The 15,488-nt window shown below is 35.7% G+C and overlaps 1 protein-coding gene across 3 annotated transcripts in view; it reads left to right on the plus strand.

The window, feature by feature from the left end:
- ASB5 (ankyrin repeat and SOCS box containing 5) overlaps nt 1-15,488 on the plus strand; it is a 38,692-nt gene that overhangs the window by 22,675 nt on the left and 529 nt on the right. For 2 of the 3 annotated variants that reach the window (XM_032187347.1, XM_032187348.1), the window contains exons 5-9: nt 9,979-10,058; nt 11,182-11,289; nt 12,821-12,971; nt 13,105-13,239; nt 15,059-15,250. In XM_032187347.1, the coding sequence (XP_032043238.1) occupies nt 9,979-10,058; nt 11,182-11,289; nt 12,821-12,971; nt 13,105-13,239; nt 15,059-15,250 (666 nt within the window). Of the gene's footprint in view, nt 1-1,666; nt 1,942-9,978; nt 10,059-11,181; nt 11,290-12,820; nt 12,972-13,104; nt 13,240-15,058; nt 15,251-15,488 lie in introns of those variants that run through there. The other variant, XM_032187349.1, reaches the window with a different exon arrangement.

Below are 15,488 nucleotides of genomic sequence, written 5' to 3' on the forward strand. Positions count from 1 at the left end.
AGCCCACTGTCAATCCCTGCCCTACAGTGCCAAATGCTTTGCTTGATCCTAATCCTCACCACCTTCTCCTGAAAGCGCTGGGATTCCATTCCAAATGCAAATAAAATGTAAAACTGAGATGAGCCTCTGAGCCATGCCAAGTACAGAAATTGTCATCAGTTAATTCTCACATGGAAAATAGTGCTGATATCTTCCTGACACAGACACGTGTATACATGTTCTTAGTAAGGCTTCTTGTTGATTTGCTGTATTTTCTCATACTTATTTTCTTGAGGAAGATACGATGAGTTGATGACTAATTTTAGTATTAAGGTTATATATAATGTCCACCCTTTTGCAAACCCTTTTGCAAAAGCTCTATTCCAGCTTTTACTTGCAGAGTTTGATTGCTGGATATATAGAGGTACTTATCACAGTTGGTTAGACATTCTGGCTGATTCAGCTAGATAATATCTGAGGAAAAGAACTTTCTGAAAGGAGCATAACCTCTGGGAGAGCACAGTTTTGTTCTCTATTGTGAGAATAGAAGTCGCCCACCTACTTCTGTTCTGTAAACAGTGTAACACTGTTCCAGTAAGACAGTTCTCATGTTCTGTAATTTCAAGGTAAAAAATTGTGGCTGCTCTTTCATCATCCCCTCACCCCACCCAACTATAAACTTGCCTCTGATTTTCTCTTAAGGAAAAACAAGAGGGATCTAGAAAATCTCATGAAATACATTTGTATAATTCCAGTATCTTAGGGATTCATTTTTGTCAAGTAAAAAGAAAACCTGAAAAGAACAGTACCAGCAAACCCCAGTAATGTTAATTTCCTTCTATAAAGTTTACAGATGGCCAGTTTTTGTATTAGTAGAAAAGGTTAGTGAAGGAAGTATTAGGGGGTGGGGAGGCAGAAGTAAAGGCAGCACAACTACTTGTTATTATTACAAAGAAATCACTTAGAAATCATTTAATCTTTGTTATTATCATAAAGAAATAGCATGCTGGAATTTTATTGTGGATTGCTTCTCTTTGCAGACTTCTGTTGTGCAGTATCAGTGTGATACATAATAACAAACAAAAATGCTACTAGTAGTTGGTTGTCCTTGTTTTCATTATTTGTTTAAGAAATAGCAGCTTTTGCTTCTCATGACAAGACTGCAGCCTTACTTTCATAATGGGATCAGACCCATTGAAGTTAACCAATGTAGTCTTTTTTGGTAGTGAAACCATTTTTTTAAATTAAAGATGTAGTTTCTAGTTGACATCTATAGGATACCTTTCTCCCCTACTTGAGAAAAAAAAATAATTTCACAGCTTCTTCTGGATTCCAAAATCTCCCTCTTAACTGCACATTACATACGAGTAAGGCCTGCTGCAGTAATAATTATTGTTTCTGTCTCTTACTATAAGATTTGACAGTGTGATAAAAACAGATTTAGTTTTCCTGTTTTAGGTTGCTTGTTATTCAAGAAACAAAGCACTGAATACTTATGCTTTAATAATCTCTTTCTTTTTGATTTAGTTATTGAAAAATTAACACATTCTATCCTTTTAAATCGTGTAAACAGTTAAGATTCATGCTGTAGCTAAGCTGATTCTTTCTCTGCTTTAAAAATAGAAAATGCTAGAGCAATCCTTCCCTTCCCCCGCTACGTACCCATTAGTCCAAGCTAGCAAATGTTACTGAATGGATTTCAGTGTTGTAGCTACTCTACAGTAAGTACAAGAGCCTTTGTGAAAAAACGAAAGGAGGAAAAAAGGTAGTAGAAATCCATTTGTGGATGTTTGTCAGACCGGAATACCTGCAGCAATGACAGCCAGACTTCCCTCCAGAAACAAACAATGACAACAAGCACTGCTGTTCAGAGGAGCCACAATCTCCCCAAAAGACGCCTAGAAAGTATAGGGGAGTGTCCTGCGAAACGAAAACCTAGCTGGGGTATTCTGACCAGCCAAGGTTAGTACAGCAGCCATTTCAGAAACTGTGTACTGAAATACGCTAACCTGACCAAATTTACCATGTTCTAGGTCTAAACTGTTGTTGTTTGTTTGAGCTGTAATATAAATGCATGTTTATGTTAAAGGCACTCTGCTTTCTTGCATGTGTTAACTCAAGGGTGTTGAGGATATTTTATTACTTTTTTTTTTTTTTTTTTTTTTTCTGTACTCTTATCAGGTATCTAAAATACCCTTTCTTGTTTATCTGTCTTACTTGTTTTATGGCAGTGTTTAAGGCTTGACTTACCCTGACTTTTGCTGTCCGGACACAAGGTAACTGGATACTGAAGGCTAATTATTTACAACAGCAAATTAGAGAATGAAAGGAGGGGGAGGAGTAACTTTATATATAAAGAGCAGTTTACAGGTAACAGAAGCAAGAGGCAATGGAAGAACTACAAGTGACAGAATTATTGTGTCCTGAACTGAGATACTAAGGAGAAAATTACAATTCTAAGGGTTTGCAAAGAAAAGTACTTATGAGGTAATTAAGTTATTGCACACAGGCAGTTTAGGCAATGAAGAACAAACTGTATTATAAAAGAAGTGCTTAGGACTGCTATTGCCTGAGCCACATTTTCCTTTTTTTTGTGTTTTTTTTTTGTTTGTTTGTTTGTTTGTTTGTTTTTGTTTGTTTTTTTTGTTTTTTGTTTTCAGAAAACAAATGTGTAAAAGGGAGCTTTGAGTAATCATGAGAGTCTAATCGGACTTTTTTTTAAATGGTTATCATGGTCATAAGTAATACTGACCATGTCCTAAGGCTGTGTAAGGGGGGGGGAAAAAGACAAAAAAAATTGTATTGTTTATCTTATATGAAATTTAAGTGTTTCAGAAGTGGAGATGTTAAAATACTCAAGGAAAATAAGAGTATTAAAGGGACAGGAGACAGGAAAGAGAGATTTGCTAATGTTGTGCATAATTATGAATTTACGATGTAAAACATAGCTATATGTTACAGAAATACCTTTGTCCAGTACTGACAGTTCTAGAATTAAGCAATATTCAAGAACTAAAGCAACAATTACCATAGCTTCCCAAGTAGCTGTTTGAATGCAATGGTACTGTTCACCTTTTGGGCTAAGATTTCCTGATAGTAACTGTTATTTATGAACATTTCAGCTACTTAAGTCAGCAGTTCCCGCAAAAAACAACTTTCTTCATCAGACTGAAAAGAAATTCTACAAATGTTTTGTCTACCAGTGTTAGCACCAGCTGCTCCCTGAGGGTTAGGGTTCCTTTTCTAATCTTAAAACGTATTAGCCCCAGTTAGCCAAGTTTTGGAAAGTTCAAAATCCCAGCCAAATACAGAAAGTAAATTTTTCTGAAGATTTTATCTTAACATGGTTTAGCTACTTACAGCCTCCTTGTGACCAACTAGCGGGGTGTATGACTGAAGCCTAAAGTACCAGGAGACTGCTGTTGCAATTGATGCTTCTGTTTGTCGCCGTTCACTTGAATAACAAGTATATCTAATACTAAATCTGAAGAAGGCACTTTACTTCCCTCTCTGTTCCCGTCTGTGAGAGTTACTGAATCCTGATTTTGTTCCCCAGGCACCCTAGCAGAACGGAGGAAGAGGAAGTCATACAGCAATGCATGAAATACGCAGACTGGAAAATAGGCTAAAAGTGATGGGGTGGCAGGAGGCATGTCAACGTTAAGATTTAGTAGAAGGGAAAAAAATAGAGCCAGGTTATGAAAAGGTTTTTAGCCTACTGGCACGAGGGTCCGTAACCAGGCTATTTGAGCAAAATCTCCTAGATGTGACAAAAATCAGCACACACTAGCCCCAGCTTTGCTGGCCAGTGAGCTACTGCCTCTATGGCTAGGAATTACACCACGTGTTGCATGCACTCTGTCAAACTGGGAAAATACGGACAATTCTGCGCACAGCTTGGGGCAAATTGCTGGCAGTCTGGCTTAAGGCCGAGACTGGTTTTGATGAACAAAATTACTTCAGGCGGAAATGCTCCAAAGATCCAAGTCAGCTCAGATTGCCAGTATTCCTCTTCTGTCAGCTTCCAGTTGACAGTCCATTGAAAAACTTGTTTTAATAAAAGTCCAAGGAAACAATACTAGCCTTACAATGTCACCAGCTGCTCCACATGCTTGTCAAATCCGATGTGGGTCTAAAAGTATCTACTGATTTAGAGGTTAATGTGATTTTAGATTTTGGTGCTCTAGCTATGGCACACAGAGTTTGCAAGCTACATTGGTCCAGAGGAATATCCAGCCTGTCGTTGGTTCTCCAAAAAGACAGAAAAAACAGACTGTGCATGAGTAATGGGCAGGGGAGCTGTTGCTGTGCTCTCATGTGACAGGAGAAAGGGCCTGACATGTTTCTTCCTGGGTGTGCAAGAGGCCTGGCTCTGAGCCAGCAGCAACAACTGCTGCTGCTGCTGCCATCGTCACTATCATTGCCTTCACGTAGCATAATGTAGTGCTCAGGATTTAGGAATTGTTAAAAGCAATGTTGCTTGGGCCGCAGTGATTTGATCCTCTAATGCCCAATAACAGTATTTGACAACAGGTTCACCTGCTGTACTTTTCCACAAAGCTCCTACTTTCTTTGATGTGCAAGATGGATGATGTTCTGAGAATGCATTAGGTTTATATACAGAAGAAATACACCCTCCATATTCTTGTATGTTGCAAAGGTTGAAAGGAATGTAGTCAACGGCAGGAATCCACAAGAAAAAAGAGCTAACTTCCTTATGCCCCATCCCTAAAATAAAATTATGTTCTTGTCTTTTTTGCGGCCCCTGTGTGTTTTAAAAGCAGTCGTCTAACCTAAAAGTTTGTTGGTGGGTCGTGGTTATTATCTAAGCATGAAATTTCAGCAGTTTGGTGCTCTCATAGCTATAATTAAACCATGCTTTCAATGTACACTCTAATACCTAAGTACTCCAGAGACAAAAAGAAAAAAAACACTATTATATTAGTTTTCCAATTAGAGCCTGTCGTGGTTCCGCTCGAGTGGTTCCGCTCTAGTGGGCAGCCAAGCTCCACCACAGCTCTCTCACTCCCCCTCCTCAAAGAGGAATGGGGAGAAAATATGTGAAAAGGGCTCAAGGGTTGAGATAAGGATGAGAAAATCACGCAATAATTATTGTAACGGGCAAAACAGCCTCAGCATAAGAAGATAGTAAGATTTATTGCTCGTTACTAACAAGCTAGAGAAGTGAGAAACAAAGGAAAGAAACCAAAAGCACCTTCCCCCCCCCATCCACCCTCTTCCACCTCCTCCCCCCAAGCGGCACAGGGGAACGGGGAAATGGGGGTTATGGTCAGTCTACAATTAGCTCTTTCAATTAGCTCTCACAGAGGCGCAAAACAACATTGCTTATTGGCTCAGATCTGGAAAACAATGGGGCCCTTCCCAAACATGGGGCAGCTTCTAGATCTTTCTCACAGAAACCACCCCTGTGGCCCCCTGCTACCAAAACTTTGCCACGTAAACCCACTACAAGCCTTAAAATTCCATCTTTTGGTTCCTAGTTATAGGAACCAAATAGTTATAGTTCCATAGAATGGATGATGCTATGAACGTGGATTAAATAAGGGCTTTGAAGTATTTTTATGGTATTGGGAGAATGCTATTAAAAAGACAATATACAATTATTAAATATTATGTTCAGGTTGGAAGATGCTACTAGATATGGATATATAAAATAATCTGAATACTAATTCAGTAAATATAGCACCAGAATGGCAAGTATAATGTGCATTCATGTCATGTAGATGGACAAACAAAACTGTGTGAGGAAAGAAGTTTTGTTTTGTGTGGTTTCAGGAATAGGATATTGCTGTCTTTTGCAGTTGGAATGAAATCCCCTCATTTTGAAAGTCTGTGTGATGATAAGCACTGGAAAGAATATTGGTGTGAATCAACCAAAGTTTCATTTTTTTGTCTGTGTATATTTACACGTTTGTGTGTGTGTGTATATATATATATATAAAGTTATAACACATAAAGTCAAATTAAAGTAATGATGATTTAAAATACTGAAATGAAATACCTAAATGCCACTTGAATGGATGAAATGACTGGGTCTAATGACTTTAACTAAAATATTTTTACTTAGTATTTTACTGCTATGATTATTTGTGCAGGAATGGCTTACAGGTAATTGTAGGTAGATGTGGAGGAGTGCAGGTTATATGAAAATGGAAGAAAATAATGTTAATGACAGAAATAGATCAAAACCTGAACTGCAAATCCTCAATTTTAGGGGTGGACTGATACTTTCACTGCTTAGATTAGTTATTAAAAACAGTTTAATAGCCCAAGAATTGTTAAGAACATAATAGGCAATAGTGAACTGCTAAAATACAAACCCATTCCACTGAGCAAATCAAGCAGCATTTGCAACATATTGAGAATATCTCTGCTTCTTTCTTTTCTAAGAAAATAGGAAAATGACTTATAAACATTTGCCAGTGCTTCCCTTAGAAATCTCTGCACTAATAATGATGTTTGAGGATACCAACTAATTGAATGAGATTAAAAAGGGAGTTCATTTTGCAAATCTTACTTAGCTCAAGGTTCTCTTGATCTCACTAGGAGTTTCTCTTGGGTTGAAATTCAAGTTAAGCTGTCTTGGGAAGCAAATACACAGATGCTGGCACTTTTGTTACATAAAAAAAAAAGGAAATGTGGGAAAAAAAATAAAAGGCCACTGTCCTTTAGCATAAGAAAAGAAACTGGCAACTGCACATGCTCATATCTTCAGAGCTGTGTTTACTGCAGGGTGAAAGTTCATGTTACAGTGAGCTGCTGATCTCCTTCCAAACATAGCTGGAGAGTATTGAGAACAGGCCTAACTAGCAAGAGCAGGTTCATTTATTTATTTATTTTTCAGATTGAAAGAAATGAGTAGGATTTATAATTGCAATTGGTTGGAAGTGCCGTGGGGAGACGGAGATTTAGGTACTGTATGATACTTTGTAATTTTGTTTTTAACTATGACTGTTAATACACTAAATATATTTATTCTTTCTTATTAGTGTTTACAAAGCAGTGCAGGCTGCCCTTCCTGGTAAACTCTATGCCAGCAAGCTTGGAACTAGTGTGGCTTCTAAATATAGTTTGAGATGCTTTGTATTCAGCGTCTGTCAGGGACTACATCAGTAGGGACTTAATACATTAGCAGTTTTGGAACAGACTGTGTTTGCTAATACTGTTGTTACAGACAACGCTGAATTAAAATTTTTCCTTATTTATATTCTCGTGAATGCTTTCTAAGTAAGAGCCATAGCAAGCTTTGTAGATTAGCAGAAGGCAGTGAGCTAGACAAAGAATTTATTTTAAGACAACTTTGATGTTTATTTATGCTCTGTATTTATTTTTAATGTATTATTGTACCTGTGATATTTAATGATTATTATGCGTACCAATAAATTAGTTGGAATGTGAAAGAATTTTTCCAAACCTGGTTTGCACAATTTTTTTCCTGCAGTATTTTGCTTACAGATTTTCTTTCTAATAGAGGTGGTACAAACATGTAGGTTTTAATGGATTTAACAGAAACAGTGAGCTGCTTGATGCCTACTTGAAAGCTGGGATATAAGGTGGGCAAAAACAGAGCTAAGAATGGGATCTGGCATCATTTGCTTTTCAAATTTCACTGACATTGTAATATTAACAGTTATTCTTCTGAGCAATCCATGGGGGAAGGAGATGGAGGAATGAAAGGTGTTTTCAAATATAATGGTGTTCAGGAATAACGGTGTTTTCAGATTCTGCTTGCATCTTCGTTTGGTTTAGAATTATACAAAGCCACAAAAAATGTCCAAAGTATGAGTACATTTAATAGGGATAAAGATTTTATAGACTTTACAATATTATTAGTTTTTTTTTTTGTATTATTATTTTTTTGTTTTGTTTTGTTTTTCTATATAACAGTTGTGTCTTTTTCTTCCTGTTAATTTAGGAGTAGGGTAAACCATCAAGAGAGAGAAGTTCTTATCTGAGGAGAAAGTAGGAAAACATTTCAAAGGCAGCCTCTAAATGCAGTTTTTAACTCTTTTTGAGGATTTTTTGCAGCTGCCAAAAGGAGAACTTAATGAATTTAGCTTCATTTGAATTAGAACAACATGAGTACTGGTTCAGATACTGCTATAGAAGGATAGAAGGAGGAAAACATCAGTCAAAATTCTCATAGTGATTACACACACATTCAAGCTACTACAATAGGGTAACTGTATTTGAGCTTATTGGGATGGCAGAGAGGAAATACTGGTATTTTGAAAAATCAGGTCAGTAAGATTTCTGAGCTCAGTTATTGTGTAATATTCCCTAAAATTCCAGTCAGTTTGTGTATGTCTTTTAGCTCAGTAGTTCCTACTAGAAGTAAAAATTGAAAAATACTGCATTTAATCTTGGCAAGGATTTTTTTTTTTGTTTTAGTAAGTTACACCAGAAAAAAAAAAGGTAACATTAACTTTTCACTCTGATTTAAAATAAATCTGTAACACAGTGGCTGCTAACAGTAATATTACAAAATTGCCCATTTAGGATTCCTTTTGTTCTCCTCATACAGTTATTTCTAATTAGAGTTCCAATTTCAATTCTTGTGAGAAAACTATGAACAGAGAAATAAATGGTAGAGGAAGAAGATAAAGAACAAAGTCAGAACCATACTGTTTAACAACTGTACATTTTGGATGATTTCAACATAATGGTAATAGCTGGCAACAAATCCATAGCATGGTTCCAAAGGTGGAACCGCAGCTTCTGCAGGTAGTTGACATAAAGTCACTCAGCTGGGGGATTGCCCTCAAGTGGCCATAATTAAATGATGATAAACATGGCTGGCCATTTTTGTGGCTGTCTGCTTCTAATCAACAAAGACTTTATGACTGGTGAACTAAAAATACCGTATAAACTTTGGTAAGGAAGCCAAAAAAGTCCTAGTCCTAACCCATATGTTCATTCCAGACAGCTAGGTGAGAAAAAAATATCTGCCAGTGTTAGGAAGAACTGCAAGATTTAGAAAGCTGCAGGTTTCACCAGTATTACATCAGCACCTTAGAGTTCAAGTGACTTTTTCTAACAGAAATAAATATCGATAATTCATAATGTATTTTGAAGATGGCTCTTTCTTACATAGTCTTTCAAAACTTCATTTGCAAAATTCATACAATAAAATGTTACCGGTTATGCTTGCAACTCTATCTGGCTATGAAAGGGCTGTCAGTAGCCAGTCTTCTAGAGGAAAGGGCAGGCTCTTCAGCAGGAACCACAGGAGAGCTCTGGGACTTGGGCTGGAGTTAGGGGTTGTGGAGTTGTGTTTTTTTTTTTTTTTTTTTTTTTTTTTTTAATTGGATGGGAGAGGGGTGCAGGACAAGCCTTGAAAATAAATGCAAAACTTTACTTTAAGCATAACTACCTATTCTAAGTGCTAATAATTTCAGGACTTAATATCCTGTTCCTACTATAGCAACCTTTTGCAGTATGAATTCTCACTGTATTTCTCTTCTTGAATTTATGTAGCAGCAGATTAATCTCATCATGCAGAGGGATTTCCAAATTGTATTTCTAATAAAAAAAAAAAAGTGCTTTCTGCACTTTTTCAGGCAGGCTTATGTTTGTTTTAGGTTTAAATACCAATTTGTTGAAGCCTGTAAACTTCTATATGATAGCTGCTAAAATAAATTATATGATTTTTAAAAATAAATAATGAAAAAGTAGAAGTTAGAAATATGGCAATCACTGCATCTATTACATCACAGCAGTGAAATCAATATAGCAATGTTTGTTCTCCTCTGTACTACATAATCATTTATTATAGATGTTTACAGTTAACAATATAATACAGTTAATATATTTTTTACTGTTTATAAACTGATCATTTTGAATAGTCTTTAAAGGGGAACAGTTATTTCCACAGGACAGTTGACTTCATTCTGTGCATTATATTTTCTGCTTTGCTCTGTGCATTCCAAAAGCCTCCTTATTCCTATGGTTTACTCAATAAATGTTGTTATTATATAGGTTCTTGGGCAGATCGCTCACCTCTGCATGAGGCAGCCAGTCAAGGACGTCTTCTTTCTCTAAAGACTTTATTGTCACAGGTGAAGGCTGTGTTCTTAAAATTGCTTTCTTTTTTAATGTTACTTAATTTCTCAGCATAGATAATTAATCCAGATTTAGTATGTTTTGCTTTGCTTTCATTCACCCAAACTTTTCAGAGAAATTCACATTTACAAATTTTTGATACAATAAGATATAATATTTAAATATTTCTTTTGTATGTTTTAAAACCTCAAAAAATTAATCTTTACCAAAGCTGTAACTAAATGTCTATCAGTCTTCCCCTCCTGTGTGGTGTAAATCAATGTATCAACTATCTGAGTTGGAAGGGGTCCACAAGGATCATCTGCTCCACTGCTTTAAAAAGTCCTTAGGAAATAGAGCTAGCCAGGAAGATACTTATTGAGAGGGAGGTGTCACTGGAAGATTAGGTTTGTTGCACAGTTGTGATTAAAAAAAGGATTTTGTTAGCAAAGGGAGAGGACTGTATACCATTACATGTTAATATTACAGTATTGTCATATTAGTTGCTACAATGCTGATAAAGTATACTAAATAACATTCGATGAATGCAGTTATTAGCTTTTAAGAATTGAACAGTATCTACTGTAGCAAATTTCAAGAGCTTGGTGTTTTTATCAACCAACGAAGTGTTCTCCTTGCTAAAATTTATTAGATTTCCCTAGGCATTTTGAACTGTAAATCAGAGAATCTTAAAATCATGGGGCAGTTTAGACTCAGGGCCTTATTGGGCTTTAAATTTTAAAGACCACCAATGGTGGAGATGCCCCAACCTCTCTGAAGCCCTGTTGCAGGGTTTCACCATCTCCACAGTGAGATTTTTTCCCCCATATAATTAATTGGATTTCACCACATTCCAACTTGTGTCTCTTGACTTTTGTCCTGTTGCTGTCAAGAGTCAGGCTCCTTCTTCATAACCCCTATTTCTGGTTCTAATATAACTGATTTAAAGAAAAAAAAAAATGACAACTTATTGTTATCTACGTTGATTGAAAGATTCTTTATATGCTCACTGAGGATTTAATTACTGCAAGTAGAGTTTTAAGCCTATTTAGAGTGTTATGAATTATTCCTTTGAATAGTATGAGCAAATGACTCTTAAAAGCTTCATGTGTCTTCATATGTCATTCATATCTTGTTTAGGGTTACAATGTAGATACACTAACTATTGACCAAGTAACTCCACTTCATGAAGCCTGCCTGGGAGATCATGTAGGATGTGCAAGAATCCTTCTTGAAGCAGGAGCAAATGTAAGGGTGTTTTTGTATGTGAAGTCCAATGCTAACTTTGGTTTAACTGAGGATATATTCCTTGATTTTTTTCTATATTGATATTTCTCTGTACTCTCTCTATTAATTGCATTTACTTAATGTAATTACAATAAGCTGATAAGTTGCTATCTGAAAGCCAGCAAAGGAAAGTGATGGGTCAAAGAAGCCTCATTAGAGAGATGTAAGGTTAAAAAAAACAAAAAAAAAAACACATTAAGAGTAGATCTCAAACAAAAGAACAGCAACAGGAAAAATAGATGAGAGGTGGGATGGCACAAAGACAGAGTAATGAGTTGGAGAGAATCTGCTAGCAGTGTGTCACCAGCCTTATTTCTCCTCTGAATTTCATTACGTCATTTATCTTTTGAACTTCTGAATGCGTCTTTCCTTGCTGGTTTCCTCTTTCACTGAGTGGCTTCTTAGAGACTTATATTTTAATACCTCTGGGAATGTTTTGTCACATTGTGCTTGTGTGCTCTTAAAATTCTTTGGTCTGAGTACAGAAGAACATTGGCTATTTTCGGTACTCCTGATACAGACTCCCTGTTATCCCAAATCAAAAATAAGAATTCACAGACAATTTTCACTACAATCTGTGCTGACATCAGATTCCCCATCAATTATAGTTTCCCAGATCTCTTATCTTTGCAATGGAAATGTTTATTGTCCTTTCAATTAAATTTTCAGAAACATCTAGAATATGTGTAAGTAATAGAAAAAAAAAACAAACGTAGTTGTGTTCCAAAAACTAATTCCTATCCACTTCAGCTAGCACAAGGATTCTATAGATACAAAACTATAGACAAAAATATAAGAACAACTTTTATTTTCCTATCTTAATTTTTTTGTAGTACTTTTAATTGTTGGCATGTGTTTGGGGACGCATGGAAGAGGATAGGCAAGAGTCCTCTCTCCAAATACCTGTACTTTAGTATCACCAGCCTTCACGATTTTGCCTACTCTCTCTCATCGTTCTCTCATACTGAGAATATTCAGTTAAACTGAGGGATGGCTACATTGGTATCAGAACAGCAAGCACTATTAGCCTTGTCTTGTCCCATGAAATATCACTCCAACACAGAGATTAAAAACATAGAAGAAAATGGCAAATAATTCCCACATGGAGCTTGCAGTCTCACAGAGCTACAGAGAAGGTCCCCATGAGGATACAAGGTGTGGATTTTTTGTATCAATTAAAAGAGCTAGGTGCAATGACTTCTGAAAACAGTTATTTGCTGCCCAAATAGTCTTCAGTATACCAAGTGTATTTTGTTTTGCTTGATGTAGTTTAACAAGAGTACCAGTAAACTGATTTCACCTGGGGAGTATGGTGAGAGGAAGACAGTAGCACAGGGACTGAGCAGTTAAGCTATTTTATCCTAAATTGTTATTCTAAACATTTTTTGTTTTGTTTTCTTTTTGTATTTTAAAGCAGTTTCTAACCATATTCTGTTTTTAAAAAATATTTTTTCTTTCAATTCTGTTCTTACCTATATTTTATGTATTCTAGGTAAATGCTACAACAATTGATGGAGTGACACCTTTATTTAACGCATGTTCAAGAGGCAGTGCAGCATGCGCTGAGCTCCTGTTAGAGTATGGTGCCAAAGCTCAGTGGGAGTCCTGTCTTCCATCCCCAACTCATGAAGCGGCCAGCAGAGGTAAGAAATTACCCTCTGAACAAACATGGAGTAGTGGACAAATGTTTCAATAACAGTGTTAAGAAGTGTGTCCAGTTTTGTCAATGAGACAGCTTACTGACGTTGAGCAACCTGTTCTACTTTGTACTGACAGGGCACAGTGAATGTCTGGAGGTACTGATATCCTGGGGTATAGATGTTGACCAAGACCTGCCCCATTTGGGAACACCTCTGTATGTAGCGTGTGTTTCACAACAGATCCACTGTATTCGAAAGCTTCTTTATGCAGGTACGTCATGATTTAAATAAAAGTACTGCTAGTTTATAGAATTATGCATGCTGTACTCACTTTTAAAGTGAGCTGTGCTCAATCAACAAAACTAGAACCCTTGCTTGCGGGGTGGTATTTGCAAGTTTACTGTAGTGTGTGCTTGCTCATAATAACTTACCATATCTTTCATTATTTTGCGGCATAGCAAGCATGTGAGGGGAAAAGGGAACAAGACCAATAAGAATGGGTGTTCAGAATTTTCAGCACGTACCTCAGCTTTGTAGATGTTCACTTTCTGTAGGAAAAACAAAGGTAAAAATTAGCAAATTAGCTTTGAGAAAGTTTTTTTTTTTTTTTTTTTTTTAATATAGTAACGATTGTGTTTTCAACAGATTTTTTTTTTAGCAATGTAGTCCTACACTTTTTCATTCTTCAGCATATTCTGATTGATCTTTTTTACAAAGCATAAAGGCCGAGCTGCAAAAACAAGAGGTAAGGCAAATGGCAGTTAGTCCTAAACTTCATTTTATGTAGTTAATCAACAAAAATATAAGTTGGAGGTTCAATTTCTTTCAGAAAAAGTCCAGGGACATCATCTGCAGAAAGGTTTATTTGTTGCATTTCAGGCAATGAGATACAAGGTTTTTGCATCCTGCAGAATGCTTCTCCAAATATCCTGCAGAACAACGAATGAAAATATATACTTGAATAATTACAGCCTTGCCATCTTTGCACTTTTTTTTTTTTTCTAGTTAATTGCAGGTTACTTAAGTGAACAGTTAAATTATTTCTTTTGAAGTCAGTTTCTTTGTCTTATTAACTATCCTATTTCATGATTTCTAGGTTTAAGAGCCCCAGAAATAAAACTAACATGTTTTGGGATTCGAATACTACCACACAATAAAAACTGTAACAGGATATTCTAGATTCATTATTGCCCTAATGTAGAATAGGATATGTAAATTGACAATACAATTAACTATTTATATCTATCTGAATTTATTTGATCAGTTTGTGAGAGTGTATTAGAAAGTGAAAAGCAAATAGACAATTAAATTGGCAAGAGAATTATACTGGGGAAATATTCTCAAGTTGTTAATACTGCTAACAGTGACCTATTTGGACTTCAAATTGAATTGCTCTGCCTGTGATATTTTAAAGTTATTTTATTCACATGAGAATTAAAAGGGCCAAAAACTTTTTATCAGTTGGAAAATTTGGTACAGAAGCTAATTTTTGGTCTCAGTAGATCTCTCAAGATTTATTTTTTTTTTTTTAATTTTATTTTTTCATCTTACAAGACAGTCTAGAAAACTATTGAGGTAAACCTAATTTTAGGAGGGAGTAACAGCTTGCTTATCAAGGAAGTTATTCCATGCTATCTATTTTGTTTAGCTCTTTTGTGGACATTTTTTCATGAATAGACATTCATTATTGCAATTGTGTTTAGTCCATTTTAATTGAAATACTCCAGTTTAGAGATTCTTTTTAAACATTTACATAAGAAAAGTTTATTTTTACTTGTAGCAAATTTTTTTATACATGTACTTTTTATAATTTTTATAATTGATTTTTTCACCTTTTTATAAAGTGTTTTCCCTTAAAATCTAGTTCTGTCTAATAAAACTATCTAGGAAAAGTATATGGGATCAGAAGAATCACTAATATGATTAGCTATTGTTGTATACAATAAAATTAATAAAATGGCTAAAATAAGTGTTGGAATCCCCAGACAGTGGATATATATATATATATATTTTTTTTAGCATCTTATTTAGTCAATTGCAATTTTAATTAATTTCTTCTCTACGTTTCTTTACACGCATATACCCACCAGGTGCCAACGTGCAGAAAGGAAAGCATTTGGAAACTCCACTCCATGCTGCTGCCCAGCATTCAAGTACAGAGATCGTAAACTTACTCCTTGAATTTGGGGCAGACATAAATGCCAAAAATACAGATTTTGAGAGGCCTGTAGATTTAGCTGCTCCAAGCAGTTTAGTGGAGAGACTGCTGCTACTCCATGAAGGTAATCAGATCATTTCTGTGTGCAGGTTTTTTATTTAAAAATAAATTATTTGCTCAACCTCCCTGACCTTGCTTTTTTGAATATCTGCCTGTTTATTAATAAGGTTTCCCCTAGTCTTTATCTCTGAGAGGGGGAAAAAGGCCATAAAGGAAAATAAAAAGGATAAAGAATTTACATTAGAGATACCATTATTGTGCAAGGCTGTTGCAAATCAAAACAGTGGCTCTTATATAATTAT

This window comes from Aythya fuligula, chromosome 4 (assembly GCF_009819795.1).
Source record: "Aythya fuligula isolate bAytFul2 chromosome 4, bAytFul2.pri, whole genome shotgun sequence".
Classification (NCBI taxonomy): domain Eukaryota; kingdom Metazoa; phylum Chordata; class Aves; order Anseriformes; family Anatidae; genus Aythya; species Aythya fuligula.